Below are 15,948 nucleotides of genomic sequence, written 5' to 3'. Positions count from 1 at the left end.
AATGCCGTACACTCAAACGAACGGATTTTATTTGATTTTCGTTTTGGAATGATTGAATGTATTTCGTGATTAAGTCATAACCGATTTACAATTTATGTATTTATACCTACATAATCTAATTTAGAATATTGTGCGTATAATTCTTAGATGGACAAAAATGTTTTATCCATGAACGATAAGATTAGCTAAGATAATAAAGATTTGAAATTATAATCTATAAAATACAATTTATTTTAGCGACTTGCAGTAGTGGAGCAGCTTTTCAAACTTTATTTCCGTGCAATGAAATTAAAAATAAATGTGTTAAGGGGCCTCACCACGTCTTTTTTTAACAAAAACTACTGTTTCTAAATTCAACGCTACGTGTCGACAATTATCAGGATTTTCATTTTGGAAAAAATTACGGATTCTCCATAATATGTACAAAGGAACGATCGAGCCACATTTTTAATTTTTGTAATTTGAATTGCCTAACCTACTTGAAAACAAGTTTGGTAGATCGCGTATGACATCACTACCTATTTTTTTTACTAATCAAAGTTATGTATGACAAAGCTTTAAGTATATCACTAAATCTTTCTTTAAGGGTATAAACCATATTTATCTGTATCTACCTGTCCAGGTAGGACTGAATGTTTTCAAAGTGATATCTGCCATAGATTCTGAGAAAACATTCAACTTTTCCTATCGTACAAGACTCAATCCACAAAACGATTGTAGATATTTTGCACATTTTCAAAAAACTGAGATATTTCTGATTGTTCTTGCTCGTTTCCTACCGAGAATCCTGTCGCTATCCGTCGTCGCGTTTTTATTTTCAAAAAATACACGACGACCCGTTATCGTATGTTGCTTGACGATGAACGGGTAAAATAATATTTTTACATAACTTTAATACACAAACTTCTATACTAACTTGATAAACTACTCACCGAATTTATCATCGAGAATGATGAAATCTGGTGGAAGTGCTCATATCATACATCCATCACGTTTTCGGTCGGCAAAAAAATATTAAATACTTGCTGGTTACTATTCTTACTATTTCTTCAATAAGTAAAATTTAAATAAATGAGAAGACATAAAAGTTAAATATAATTAAGAGGAAAAAAAAACATATACTGTATTTTTCACGACATAAACATTTTTAACATATTAGTTTAAAATTAAAACATACAGTACCTATCACAAATTATAAAATACAACTAAATTGGTTAATTGATGTCATTTATTAACAATATTTGAAGTTTTTGCTTTAGCAACATGATGTAGTTATATTTATATATATTTTTAAAGATTACTACCTATTAATAAACATAATCTATGATTTCGTAAAATGAATTATTGAAACACGTCATATTTTGTAGAATATTGAAATTATTACAATCATTCTTGGCTGAGATTATTATTTTTACAAATAAACCAGATATTATAGAAGTAAAGTAGCATGTCAGTTTGATTAACAAATTCCCAATGTATTAAAATCATTAAAAAATACTATTAGAACTCTTTAATAATTCTCTATTTTTTTACATAAATTAACATGGGATAAAAATATTTATGACTATAGTTTAGTTCACTTTATGTAATAAAGAATATTATTTTTTAGAAGCGTAGCCAGGATTTTAAAATGAAGGGGACCAAACCCAAAATACCAAATAAACATAATTAACAATAAGTTTGTTAATATAGTAATTTTTATATTAAGTTTTTCGTATTTAATACATTTTATTTAATTATAATTACTTTTCAATTTATAAGTTTAATTATTTTGACTAATCTAACAATAAAAGACGTTGATGAGATTTTGAAAAAAAAAAGGTTTTCATTATTTATTTCTACCAAAAATCAAAACAAATAATTGGTTTAAGTTAACGCAAGCTTCTATTTTTGTTCATATCAGTTTTCTTTTGAATTGAGGGCCCCAAATCACGAAGGCCTCGGTGCGTCGCACCTACTGTACCACTGCTACGATGATATTTTTCATTGATTTCTACGTGTTCTTTGATGGCATTACCAATATCGGTTATCATAACTTCAAATTTTGCTTTTGCTTTATTAACATTCTCTTTTTTACCAACAATAGTTACAATTTCATTAGTGGAATCAGTTTCAGGCGGGAAAATTATTCTTGTGTTCGTTAAATATCTGATCTGGAATCCAAGTATAAAACCATAAATGAACACATTGTACCCTTATATTAAATTATTTTAACAACATACCTTTTTAACATTGACTCCATTTTTTCCAATTAAATATTTGTAAAACTTCGGATTTACTTTCAAATCGAACACATATTTATGAACTTCATCAACCATTGTCTGAATTTGTGTAATAACATTTTTAACATCATCTTCAGGTCCTTTGATAACTATAGTCTATGAATAAAAGTTTAACTTTAAAATAACTGTTTACTATTTTTTTAATAGATTACACAATCGTTTCCAGCTCAAAGAGAGAAACTGCCAGAGGCCAGGTTCGAATCGATGTCTGAGCGTATATCACGCGTTTAATAACTTATACAATTAGTTAAATTGTCATTTTAATTTATAAGTTTAATAAATAAGTATATTCTTACATTATCTCCTTTAACAGATGGTAAATTCAATGTCACATTACCACCACAATCTTCTTTTATAGATTGAATGAATTTATTCCCAAGATTTACAATGACATTTCTAACTTTAACATTTCCCAACACCATTTCCTTTGTTATTATGTCTCCCTAAAAATACAAGATTGATAAATTAATAATAAAATTGAAAAATGAATAATCTTTATAAAAACCAACTATTTCATTTTGTATTTCTTTTATCATATCATAAGCGATTAAAACTTTTCTTTTATTTCCAATGACTTTAATAACATCACTATTGTCTCCTTCACGTGGTAAAAAAATTCTCGTATCAGTCTCTTCTCTAATCTAGAATATTAAATTATATAAATAACAATATTTCTAAAGGTCGAATCACAAAAGTTAATAAATAATAATTACCTTTTTAATAAATACTGCTCTCTTTCCAGCACTAAGTTTGTGAAATTGTTTAAAAATAGGAATTTCCAACACATAGTTGATTTCATCCAATACTTCGGCCAATTCAGCTAATGATTTAAATGCTTTATTTACATCATCGTTCAAACCTCGTATTTTAACTAAATTATTTCTAGCCTCGACTAAAATATCGAACCAAATATTATTTATTAACATTCAAAATACAAAAAAAACAAACATATTAATACTATTAATACTATTAATTACCTGGACTGGGGAATATAATTTGAACATTAAATATTTTCTGAAGTTCTCGAACTTTTTCACCCTTAACTCCAATTATCGCTCCGTGATGACGTTGATCAATTGTTATTTCCTTTTCAATTTTACTTTTCAACTTCAACATAATTTCCTCCAATTCCTAACGAAAATTTTAATTATTACAAAATTACGAAAGAAACTATTTGATGAAAATTTGTTAAAATACCCGATTTCGTTAATACATAATACTTGTAATTTTTTTTCTAAAAAAAAACATCAGAAATCTTTTAAAAACTTTTAAACCTATAATATTAAAATTAAAAGTTCATTGAATTTGTATAGAGTTATATCAAAATTCAGTATTGAAATCCTCATTAATTTATTTTTTACTGTAAAAGTATAATAAAAATTATCAACATTTTAATTTAGAAATCGTGAAATTTTCAAATATTTATTAAAAGATTTATTTTTAATTTAATTAATAAAATATATAAACTAGTACGGTCACAATTAACCACTTTAAAAATAGGCATTATGTATTATGTCAATTTTTCTCCAACCTATTCATTCTAGCCATTCTTTTCGAAAATTAATTTACTTTAATTTGTTAAACTTAAATTTCGATTCATTAAAACATATTTTTGATTCATACTTGAACTACTTTTTTCGTAGAATCCTTTGTTCCAGTTATATAAATTATGTCAGCCGAATTTTTCTTACATCGTATTTGAACACGTGCTCCTGTACGTTTTTCAATATTTTTAAGATTAAGTCCTTGTTTGCCCAATAACGTACTTCGATATTCTTTTGGAAACGGTGTAGTAGTAGTTTTAATCTGAAATTTTAATGTTTTAGTTAAAATTGCTAAAAAAAAAATATTTTTTTATTTATTTATCCGTAATAAAACTATAAAATAACAAATGATTCATCAAACATTTTAAATTATTATGCACATTTATGTATTATAATATTAAAAATTAATAATAATAATAAATTATTCATAATTTGTACACAACAATATAATTTATATATAAATATTATTTTTATCAGTTTATCTTATTAATTTCAACCTGATTAAAACTTATTTACTTGAGTTTGGTCGATTGTGATAATCTTTTGTTTTGCTCGTTCAACATTAACTCTATTGCCGCTAATTAGTAAAGTCAGACCAATGGTTTTTGAAATACAAATCTCTATTCCTACATTATACTCTTTCCCAATTTTTATATATACTTCCTTAGATTTTTCATACTCTAATTGACTATTCCTGTCCCAATTTTGGTCTTGGGCATGTATAGTAATTATCTACAAATTTTACAAAATAAAAATTAAGATATTGTTTTATTTATATTTTAGATATAAATCAACAAAAATTTTCTAAACTATTACTATTCATACAGAAAAATGTTATTTAAAATCATAATAATGATTTTCTTTAATATGTAAATCATTCTATAATTTTTATGTTATTTTTTATTTAACTTTTGACACAAAATTATTATGGCTCAACAATTAAATCGTGTAAGATAACTAAGTATGCATTTTAACATCAATATACAACAATCATTATCATAAAATAATATTAGTAAAATATAATAATTTGAGATAATTATAAAATAAAAGTTAATTTTGATTGACCAATTAAAATTTAAAAGTAACGGATAACATATCAACTGGTTAAAGGCGTGATCATTTAAATGAATAAAGTATAAAAGAATTTGGGCTTAGGAGTAAGGTGATTACGTAGAAGAGCTGTAATTATAAAAGAAGGGAAAATATTAGATTTATTAATGCTAGAAAACCTGAGATAAATTGGAAAACGGTAAATCGTCCATAGGACTATTAGGTTAGGATATTATTAGAACCAGTGATGGAGGTGCAAGAACGCTTTGGATAGAGGTTTGATAAAAGGAGACGTGAGTACAATATTTTTATTTTGATGATTACAAGTGGGTTGTTTTGCGACGTTTAAGAATTAATTTATGTTTAGAACAACCTTTATAGTTGGAAGTATGATCACCCGCGCAAAAGCCGCACTTGGTTAAACTGCCTTTCTCTTTGATGTAACTGTTTCAGGAGTGATTTTCCCTGCGTTTAACACAGCGTGAAGAATGAAGGATCACCATCATTTCCGGTATGGTGATAGTAATAGTTAGCATAGAGTGACCGTAGCTATGTCATTGTAGACACCGAGGTGAATCACTATAAATCTTATTGGGTAATTCAACTTAAATTTTAGTGTGCAACATTGATGATTCATTAAAAATTTTTTTATCATTTGTATTTAGATTAATTGCAACAAAAAACAGCGGAAGCGTATGGCCATTTTGAATGACATTCGTAATTTTTTGCGGGAATCTAATTCCAATTGGGCATCTGATATATATAGTGACCTGATGTTTTTATATTGGTGGTAAACAATAGATTCTTTGGTTATATTATGAACGTCATAAGAGGTGTCGAGTTTGATTTCTTTGTCCACTTCGATCGAAAAGACAGCGAAACGATTAGGCGAAACTAATGGTTTAGTGTTTTTCCCCATATGAATTTGAGAATTAGGCTATGATAGCAGCGACTGTTTGGATTTGGTAGTAAGCGGAGAGAGTATGTTATCCATCTTGAAAGTGAAGTCGCATAAATATAATACCGTGAACTGAACTAGTTAAATTAACTTAAATAACCTAATAAAATAACTTAACTAAAATTGCGGTAACGGAACAGGCAAATTATAATTGCACTGACATGCGACCGTGTTACAAGTCAATATCAAACTGATCGTTCTAATACTTATTAGTTACTATTAAAATGGCGTGATAAATTACTTCGTTCACCGTTGAAGATTTTACATTACTCCGTTTTTTAAATGGTACAGTCCCAATTGTGTTGGAGGTCTTCAAAACTGGCAAAGCTGGAAATACAAGATCGTAGCTGTTGCCATTATTCTTAGAATCTCCAGAACTAGGTTGGTAAGACACTATTGACGCATTCTTCATTATTGTAATTATTGTTCTGAACAGGTACTAAATTACTTTCCTGAAACAAAATCTAAAAACTCTAAAATCAAAATACGAATGAATAAAACAATTTAATTCATTCGAATTCGATATCAATGTTTAACCAGTATTATGTTTCAGAAAGTGATTTGATACGTCATATAAATCAACTAAATGTTCTTCTATAAATATAAACAACTAACAAACTAAATTACCAATAGTTACAAACATGCAAAATATTATTTTATATCGATTAATAACAATTTTTTTAAGTCAGTATTAACAAACGGTAATCGATTGAAAAAATAAAATGTATAATATATATAATATAATAAAGTAATTTCAAATACACATTTAAAAGATTGTATTCATTTTTTGAATTAATATTAACTATTTTTTTTTTTCATATATTTGTTGAAAAATAGGTATATACATATATACAGGTTTAATACATTTTATGGCATATAATTGCATATTTTGACATTTTTTTAATGCATATTTTTATGAAATTCTGTTCATTATCATCCAAGCTCTAATGATAACCCAACCTCTCATTTGAAGGTAGCTTAGGTAGTTTTTGATTTTTGAGAAACCGGATTCTTTAACCAATATCTTTGAGTCTTGCTTAATATTCACGCCAAACGAAGTTTCCATAAACAAATTTGACGAACTCGTTTCTAAGTTCTTCACATAGGAGTATTCAGACTTCGATGGCCGAAAAGGCATATATTTTTATTAAATTGTTATACTAATTTTTTTATTTTTTTTTTCAAACATTTTTTTATTAATCATGTTCAAATATTCGCAATGATTGGAATAATTTTCAGACCAAAAATTATAATCATAGGCGTATTAAAAAAAAAAAGTACATTTATAATTAAAATAAAAATGCATACATCATACTACTGTACAATATTCTATTGGTACTGTCGGTATTTTATTGAGTACAGACCATAAGACTTTTTTTTTATATGGGTATGATTTTTTTGGAGGTACAGTCCACTGGGGGGGGGGTAGTTCCCACTCGTTCCCTCCTTTAAACACGCCTATGCGAGAAATGTCTAATCGTTTAAACGAACCAACCTTTAAAAAATAGAAATTATTTTTTACATCAAACGGTAATAATATAACGTATTTTTAAAAATGAAAAGTTAACAAACCTATTTAAACTAGAATCATTAAAATAACTATTACTCGTAAGTCGTCACTCGTAGTATTATCTACTTGTACTCGTATAAACTTTTATAAAACATATACGAACGCAGAGATTTTTTGTTTTGCATTTATGATACATTAATATTTAGCAACTAAATCACATAAATCAATCAATTATAATTTAGTCTTTTTATTATGATTTTAACAAAAACAACAACTATAAAAAATACGACAAATTTACGGCAAAGCAAATCTTCAATTATTATATTTACCAACAATATAAATATATTAAAATTGTTTTCTAATTTTTAACTAAAAAAAAAAATAATTTGCAAAAGTAATAGGTATAAAATTATTTTGAATATTTTTATTTACCCGTAAACACGATGTATAACAATCGATTTTATATTAAAACAATAATCGATATTACAAGTTTTATTTTTAAAGAAGACAATAATACTTTTGTAATATGCAGATGATATATAAATTATAAAGAAATTTAGTATACATTTAAATTTCAATAGGAATGAAAGAAGCATAATATTAAATAAATAATTTAACAAGGATTAAGAACGTTATCAATAAACTGACCATCATGTTGCCAGGTGGATTGTAATTAGCAACGATCACAATTCTTCCTGACTTGCCTTTCACCATTGCTATACCTATAGATTCCCTTCCACACAAGCTGGGTGAAATGTCCTGCAATCAAAATTAATATGAATTATACGTATCATTTAAGTGCTTCGATTATAAAATTGGATAAAACCGGAAATATATTATTATTATTATATATTGCGTTCTGATTCGCAGCATTCGCCTGACAGTACTATTTACACATAACCATTTAATCAATTAATTCTAATGATAAATTAAAAAACCAATATTATTGCCCAATGGATGGGCAAGTTAATGAAAACAATTAACTTTATTTGGTTAAGTTAAGTCAACATAAAAAACTTTGAGATATACGTCAATAATTAAACAACAACATATTTCTTTTTATAAGTTTAAAATTAATATAGAAAACAAATGTACATAATTCCATTAAAAATATATTTTTATATTGCCACTAGAATGTGTTACATATGTACGAATTGTGCAACTTTCAATTTTTCCAATACTCATGAAATATTTTGTAGAACACGAATCATATTCCCTCTTTGTACACACTACTGATAGTTATTTAATTATTTGATTTTAAATAGGTTTCTAATTGTATATACCCATGTACAAGTGCAAATATAACTATAATTTAACATATTATTTTTCAAATTAACTAGAAAATATAAAGTTATTCTATTGTATTATTAAACCAATTAAGTTATAAAGCCAATTAGATAATTAAAAGTTATATTTAAGTTAACAGGTTCGATAGTTCTTAAAATTTTAACCACTTAATGTCCACCTCTGATTTTGCCTACATCCAATATAAAAAAAAATCGCCTAACATATTGTATATTATCGTGATTGTTTAATACTAATAATACATTTACTTGCAATAGTCAACCCAAATCATTTTCGAAACCTAACCACAGGCCACAGTTATAATATGTGTATCTTCATCCTCATTCAATAATCGTCAACATATATAGTCGAATATATATTAGTATGTCACTTATAACATGTTGTGTGAAATAGTTTTATATATTTTCATGTTTATAAAACACTTTCGGATTAACTACGTCAAGTGATTGTTGTGAAGCAAAAGAAAAATGTGCATTTAACAATAACAATTTACTCCAGTGGAACATGAACACTGCTACAATATATTATAAGTACTTACTGTAGAACAACAATATCAAGTTTTTGTCAACAATATCAAGTCTTTGTCCACTTGAGCGCTTTACGGCACAACTATAATATATACGAATATCGAACAAAAATGTTAAATATTACATAAATATGTGCTAACTTATAAAGTTAAATTAACTATAACTTATAAAACTAATTAACTTAACTAAACTGAACTTATAACTAATAACTTTTAACTTATAACATTTAAGTCGTATCTATATGCATATAATACATTACAATATAATTTAATACACTTTATTCAACAAAGAAAATATATTACAATGAAATTTATATATTAAAACCTCTTTTGCCACAATTTCTTGTTGCAATTTCTTGCACTGTAGACTTGCTTACAATATATATCATGCAAAAATACGCATAATAATATGCAAGTGTATGTTCACATATAGAGCTTTTAATACACGTGAATTTACGTGTCTAGTGTTACGTGTAAAATCCAAAATAACCACGTAAAACCTTAACTTAATATTGTACTAATAATATTTTATTAAAACTTCAAGTGCATAATACAAAATTTCTAATTTTCATCATTATAAAAATGGATATATATTTGGATAAACACGTATTTCACGTATACACGTGAATTCCGTAACACGTTTTTTAAAAGCTCTGTTCACATATATGCTTGTATATTTTTAGTTTTGTATGTATTTAAATATTGTTTAGTTTCAAAAGTGATCTGATCGCGAGTAAAAGTGCTGTTTTTTTAAATTTTTAACGAGACTGTTGAATGGATCAAATAAAATAGGAGTAATTATTGTTTGCAATATGCTTTGAAAAGAAATCTTAGAAAAGAAGTAAGAAGCTTTAAAAAAAAAAATTATGGGTTCGACAGTGGATTAGTAGAAGAAATAGTGTTGGCGCATCAAATAGTTTGTTTTGAATTAAGAAATCACATTGATCACGTGGTTCACTGTTCGTGTTCGGGAATAAAATGGCCTAAAATTACCTAATTGCATTCAACTTCTGTCCGATGTGTTGGACTGCATGCAAGTTTGAGCATGCAAGAGCTTACATACGTATTATAAACGTTCACACTTGTTCAATTTTGTTCTTGTACGAGTAAAAATAAACATGGGCGAAAAAGCATACAAGAAATTGCAATAGTGTGAACCCGGTATTATAGATAAACAATAAATGTACTTATTCATCGCGGTCGTTTGCCGTTTATTAAATATTTTACAATGAAAAATTCTGCAAAATGTTTAAATTTTACCAAAATATGGTAGGTACACTAATAAATTGTTTGAACCGGAATGATAAACGTATTTTTTTTACGAACTGAAACGTTAAAAAAATTTTTCGTGAACCGGAACTGCGTTCCGGTGCGTTCCGGTCCATTCGAGCCCAGTTTGTTTCCATAAAGACTATTTAGTTATTGTAATTAGAAAAATGAATTCCAAATATAAAATAAAAACTAAAATTCCTTTATCGAAAAAAAAAACACAAAGGTTTCATAAAGGGAATAAGAGACCACTATGAACCAAAATAATAGAAATAATAATACAAATTACTTTGCACTGCAAACTATTTGCAGCTATTTTTTTTTTTTTTTTTTAATAATTACTGTTGTATATCAAAACATGGGTACCTAATTTTCGATAACTACAATTCAACAAACATGGTATACTGCAATAAGGATTACAATGAACGACTACCTGGATGATGGTGCGGAAAGAAGTGGTACCCGAATTGACGCCACACGTACACTCGGTGCATACTATTTGCGTCCGAGATTATTATCAGTTGGTAATTTGCGTCCCACCAAAAAAGATTCATAAAACATCATAGCCTATTTGCGTCCAAGAGTACCTTTTGAGACGGCCAAGTTATGTCCCAACACAAATATGTCATAAACATAGCATAATATAAGTATTACAAGTAATTAATTACATTTAAAGTTTTTCAAAGCATTCAATTTTAAAAATACGGCTCGAAAATTGATTGGCGACAACCGAACATTGTCATGGTACGTAATTAATTTTATCACGCTGAAACTCTATGTAGTAGCCGATAATATTAATTTATGGATAGTCGCAGATATTATACCATATACACAATTTATACTTACATGATTATTGTAACACATAATATTTATGGACGCATCTCGGTCATGGCTATTATAGCGGGTAAGAAAAATAATATGGTCGAGTTGCGTCCCCAAAATGGGACGCAAGTTACCTGTTGAATTTACTACCTGAAAAATGTACTTTTTTGGGGGACGCGAGTAGTAGGCAGCCCACACACTAATAATCATTTACAACTATAACACATAGATTTCGAGTGGCGACGATGTGATTAGAAATTACCTAAATTTTGATCATTAAATAAATGCTATAGGGAGGCCCCTTAAGTGTGAAAATAATAACTATTCCTAATGAACGTAATGAAAAAACAATATGTTTGATATTTTTGATTTTTGTAGAAAAAAGGACAGCATTAGTTAATAATGTTTATAGCTGTAAGGTTTATAATATACTCGTATTATACCCTTATATCTACATATTAAAAATTATATCATAAGTATTCGCTTCATCCAAAAAAATTAGAGACGTCGTTATACATACATATAAGCATATTATAATACTGCTCAACATAGAATATATATATATATATATTTCGAATTACTCAAGTAAGGGTTTGGTTTTATTCCGATGGCATAATAAAAGAGTATATTTCTATTAAACTCTGTTCAAGACCCCCAACATCGATCGTAAACCCGATGCTTGTTCCTACATATCTTGCACGCAGGATTTTTTTGATTTCCAACGATGACCATTGAACATAACATAATATTTATTCGAGAACGAGATTCAACGGTATAATAACATTTTAAACACGTTTTAACAAAATGTAGTACAGATTTGTTGTATTGCATGCAACATCGTGCTTATTATTACTATATACTTTACAATATCGCGGCGTGTTTGTAAAAAATAAACTTGCATAGTAAAGTTTTTATTCAAAATAAATGCATGTTTTCTGAATGAATTATACATAATCACTACACTTTGTGCATTGCGTACCGCATGTATATACGTAATACACCACTGATACGAATCGTGCAATATTTTCCGAAATAACATTGCGTCGTTTCGTCTCCCCATTTGGTTTTTATCGGACGAGTGTACCCGGTTCCGTCGGATTATACGCAAAACGATAATAATGCACATGTATAAAGTATTGTAATGCACTTGCATGGCCGTTTGGCTTGTTTCGATGTAATTTATTATTTCTCGGAACGAAAAGAAAAAAATAATACGGCCAAATATTTGCCAGCGTTTAAGTGTCGCAAGTCCTCTCTCGTTCACAAAGTTCACCGCGCGTTCAATATGCATTTATTATTATAACGAGAGGGAGGGTAAGTATATTATAATATATACGTATAACAGTAATAACAATCGAAAATACACAGCGCAGTGTTGCGTACGCGGTAGAAGTCTAATAATGTGGAGCGTAATTTTACCAAAACGATTTTCGCTACCCTCTCGCGATTACGAGATACGTATATATCTACGAGAATAAATTATTGTTTAATTTTTTTCTTTCTTTTTTTTTTTTATCATTATCGCAAAAGAATACGCGATTTCAGTGCGTCAGAGTGTTCTTCCGTCCTGTTCAAGTTACTCCGGAGACAATAACATTAAATTCCAGCCGCCACCAATCATTTCCTACGGGAAACGGTCTCTGACGACTGTACGACCAACACGCGCAAAGTCCAATTACGTATTCATCGGCGGCAAAAACGGATGCGTTTAACAAGCGGACGGCTGCGGGCGCCGTGCGCGGACGGGGAGATGTAATGCCGAGACTTTAGATTACCAATTCAAAACAAGCTCGTTTCTTCGCCCTCCACGTACCGTAAGCACGCACAATGGATACAATTACTCCGAAGAAAACCGATGCACCGCGCACGCTCCTAGCAAAACTTAATCACGTTTTTCCTAGCGTATCGTGTTATATCCTTATACAGAAGCGTATCCTGGGGAGGGAGTCCACGGGGTCTATCCCCTCGCAGTCCCGATATTTTTCCGTACCTGCCATTAAATGATTATCCTTCGATATAATTTCAATGCAAATAAAATACTCTTGATATGAAAGGCAATTTTAATTAAAAGTTTCTTTTAACTTTAACGTACAGAAATTGTATGAACAATTATTTACTATTGATTTTGGGTGAAGAGAACTAAATTATGGGTCCTTGTGTGTGTGTATGTGTGTGTGTGTGTGTGTGTGTGTGTGTGTGTGTGTGTGTGTAATACACACTGTGTATACTAATATTACGTCGGAACGCGAGTACGACACGCATTCGTAAACACGGTACAAAACGTGATAAGGTTTTCTCTGCAATAAGACGTATTGTAATATGTTTAATAACCAGATAATCGTTTCGTTTTTTCGCAACAAATTGTAATAATAACCGTTAATCCCGTGTGCAGTATTACACTACGGTCACACCAAGTTTTTTTTCCGTTTCATGTCCACGATGTTATTTTCAACAGAAGACATCTTTGGTATCTGTTGGTTTTCAATAAATGTCTTATTGCATTGTGTGACTTAAACATTAAATGCAATGCTTAACATAAGTTATATTCTAAATAATTTGGAGAAAAAAATCAGCAGGTTTGTTATTTAAAATTTCGGGTGCGAAACAATTCTTTTCGCGAGTTCTTAATCCTTTGCGAACAGCTGTCTTCGTCGAAAGAAACGGTTAAAGATAAACATTATTTTATCGGTCTCTGCGCAGCTGTCGTTCGGGTGGGCTTTTCCTTACATACGCATTTCAAAATAATAATAATCCCAATACTCCTGCACGAGCAGCCGTTGTACACTACGTCGCAGCCACTACGATCCCCGATAGTAATACTTTTACACACACGTAATTACAGTCGACAATAAACCAACGAAATCGTAACGCGAAAAGGGAACGTGTCAAAAACGAACCGCGGTGCACAATTTATTTATCGTATGGCTAAACATTACATCATTAACAAGTAATAGGTAAATACAAAACACAATAAAAAGGTAAATATATGTAAAACATAAAACATAGCTCGGTGACAAGTGATATTTTAGTATAGTGAAGTAACAAATAGCAGTAACATGGATAGTAATAATTTTAATATTTATCCATATATTTCGTCTCGAGTCAGTTGGCCCTGATAAGAGCCGTTTTGGTGTTGAGTGATGCTGTTGTTGTTGATAATGTTATTGTCGTAAACCGAAAGATCCATTACATAGACAAACTGGCCGCCGTCGTTGGTAAATCTTTTGCCGCCTAAAGCGTTGCCTGGGGTGCACTGCGTGGAAACGATTCACCTTTATATCCCAGTGTGCAATGGCCGTAGCAGAATGCAGCTATAGTACACGACATGGTACGTATGGTGATCACGAACATTTTCGGAGCTTTGATAGAGTCGCGATGAATGCACGTGGTGAGAATAAAACGTCCGCGTTGACTTGATGAACACGAGCACTTGCTTGCGCAACGGAAGGGTGACCGTTTTAATTAAACGGCTCTATAACGTATGTTATACGAATTTCGGGACTTAAACGGTAGTAAACGTCTCCCATTGTGCGCGGGCGTGAAGTACGCAGATGGAAAGCACTTTGTCGAACGAAATAGTATTTGGGTGTACGGCCGGGTTGCCACAAACAGCTGCTCTCGCCCCGCACGTGGCGATGGCGATGACGACGACTATGACGTTCTCGGACATTGTGCAATAAAGGTTTTAAACCCGAGCCAGAGGAACCGCAGCCGCCTCTGTGTACGTGTACGTGCGAACCGAACGCGCGCGGATCTTTCGACGGGGAAACATTTGAATAGGGTGTGTAAGTACACCGTTTCACGACCCATTAAAAAGGGACCCGACGACGGGGACAAAAAGTGCTTACGGTCCTTCGAACGGTCGCACCACTTTCCGGCGCCAAAACCACCGTGACTCCGGGCCGTACGCGACGAACCGCTTCGGTACTAGCACGGCGGTGCGCGTACGATTCGGTATACGAGTATTTAAATTTCACCCGCTGCCGTACGCGTATTACGTACAGAAAAGGGTTTAACGCCGCGGTATATACCGTTTACCCGCAAAAACGCGCGTTTCTCCGCGTGAGATGTCTCGCGAGATGTGTATTGCGTACACGGCGGATCTCGGTGCGCGCGGCATGTATATTGATGAGAACGGCGACGACGTGAAACCGTAATAACGTACGGAGAATAATAATAAAAATAGAAAATAAATGGGAAAAAAAAATAAATAAATAAATAGAAAAAATATGAAAATGAAAATGCCACCCCGGAAACGCGCCTTTGTCCCGTATGAGTTTGCGATGAATCGGGGTGGAAAATCTAGTACGTGCCCGCCATCCTAATGCGTTTCGCACACACGTGCAAGCGCGCGCACGTGAAAACACAATGTTTGCGTACGCGGCAAAGTGTCGTAGGTGATTTCGTTGCGGAAAACGTAATGACATTTTTCTCGAACGTCGTTCGGACGTCAAAAATCCACGCGCACGTTACGCGCATCTCGACGTACAATTACGTGCACCTAATCAAATCTCAGTGTATCGATAATCGTCTGCAAAACGATAAATATATATTATGTATATTATATGTATATTTTCCATTCTAACGTAATCAATTCCTTCTTTGACGATGAACCCTTGCAGTCGGTCTATGGCAGCAGTTCCCGCCCTTGCATTTCCTCCGTTCTTTATTTTTCATCTCTT

General features: G+C 30.7%; 2 protein-coding genes across 2 annotated transcripts; both read right to left on the bottom strand.

Annotated features, from left to right (window-relative positions):
- Positions 1 to 1,871: 1,871 nt before the first annotated feature.
- Positions 1,872 to 2,363, bottom strand: LOC112692784 (vigilin-like). The gene is made up of 2 exons (XM_025567571.1): positions 2,223 to 2,363; positions 1,872 to 2,153 (listed from the first exon to the last, which is right to left on the bottom strand). Exons 1-2 carry the CDS (start codon positions 2,316 to 2,318, stop codon positions 1,872 to 1,874), a joined length of 378 nt encoding a protein of 125 aa, XP_025423356.1. The 5' UTR covers positions 2,319 to 2,363.
- Positions 2,364 to 2,574: 211 nt separating this feature from the next.
- Positions 2,575 to 6,246, bottom strand: LOC112692783 (vigilin-like). Its single transcript, XM_025567569.1, has 7 exons — positions 6,076 to 6,246; positions 4,343 to 4,558; positions 3,906 to 4,088; positions 3,260 to 3,413; positions 2,996 to 3,174; positions 2,837 to 2,923; positions 2,575 to 2,586 (listed from the first exon to the last, which is right to left on the bottom strand). Exons 1-7 carry the CDS (start codon positions 6,244 to 6,246, stop codon positions 2,575 to 2,577), a joined length of 1,002 nt encoding a protein of 333 aa, XP_025423354.1.
- Positions 6,247 to 15,948: the final 9,702 nt, after the last annotated feature.

This window comes from Sipha flava, unplaced genomic scaffold (genome assembly GCF_003268045.1).
Source record: "Sipha flava isolate LNK unplaced genomic scaffold, YSA_version1 76_pilon_pilon, whole genome shotgun sequence".
NCBI lineage: Eukaryota > Metazoa > Arthropoda > Insecta > Hemiptera > Aphididae > Sipha > Sipha flava.
The sequence above is the reverse complement of the archived record's forward strand: the minus strand, read 5'-3'. Positions and strand labels throughout refer to the sequence as shown.

Bases quoted from the DNA above. Each gene is read 5' to 3' on its own strand.
- LOC112692784 (XM_025567571.1), bottom strand. From the start codon at position 2,318: ATGGTTGATGAAGTTCATAAATATGTGTTCGATTTGAAAGTAAATCCG. The intron at 2,154-2,222 runs GTATGTTGTTAA...CTTGGATTCCAG, and splicing joins ATGGAGTCAATGTTAAAAAG to ATCAGATATTTAACGAACAC.
- LOC112692783 (XM_025567569.1), bottom strand. From the start codon at position 6,246: ATGAAGAATGCGTCAATAGTGTCTTACCAACCTAGTTCTGGAGATTCT. The intron at 4,559-6,075 runs GTAATTTATCAC...TAAAATTTGTAG, and splicing joins AATCTTCAACGGTGAACGAA to ATAATTACTATACATGCCCA. The intron at 2,924-2,995 runs GTAATTATTATT...TTAATATTCTAG, and splicing joins GAGCAGTATTTATTAAAAAG to ATTAGAGAAGAGACTGATAC.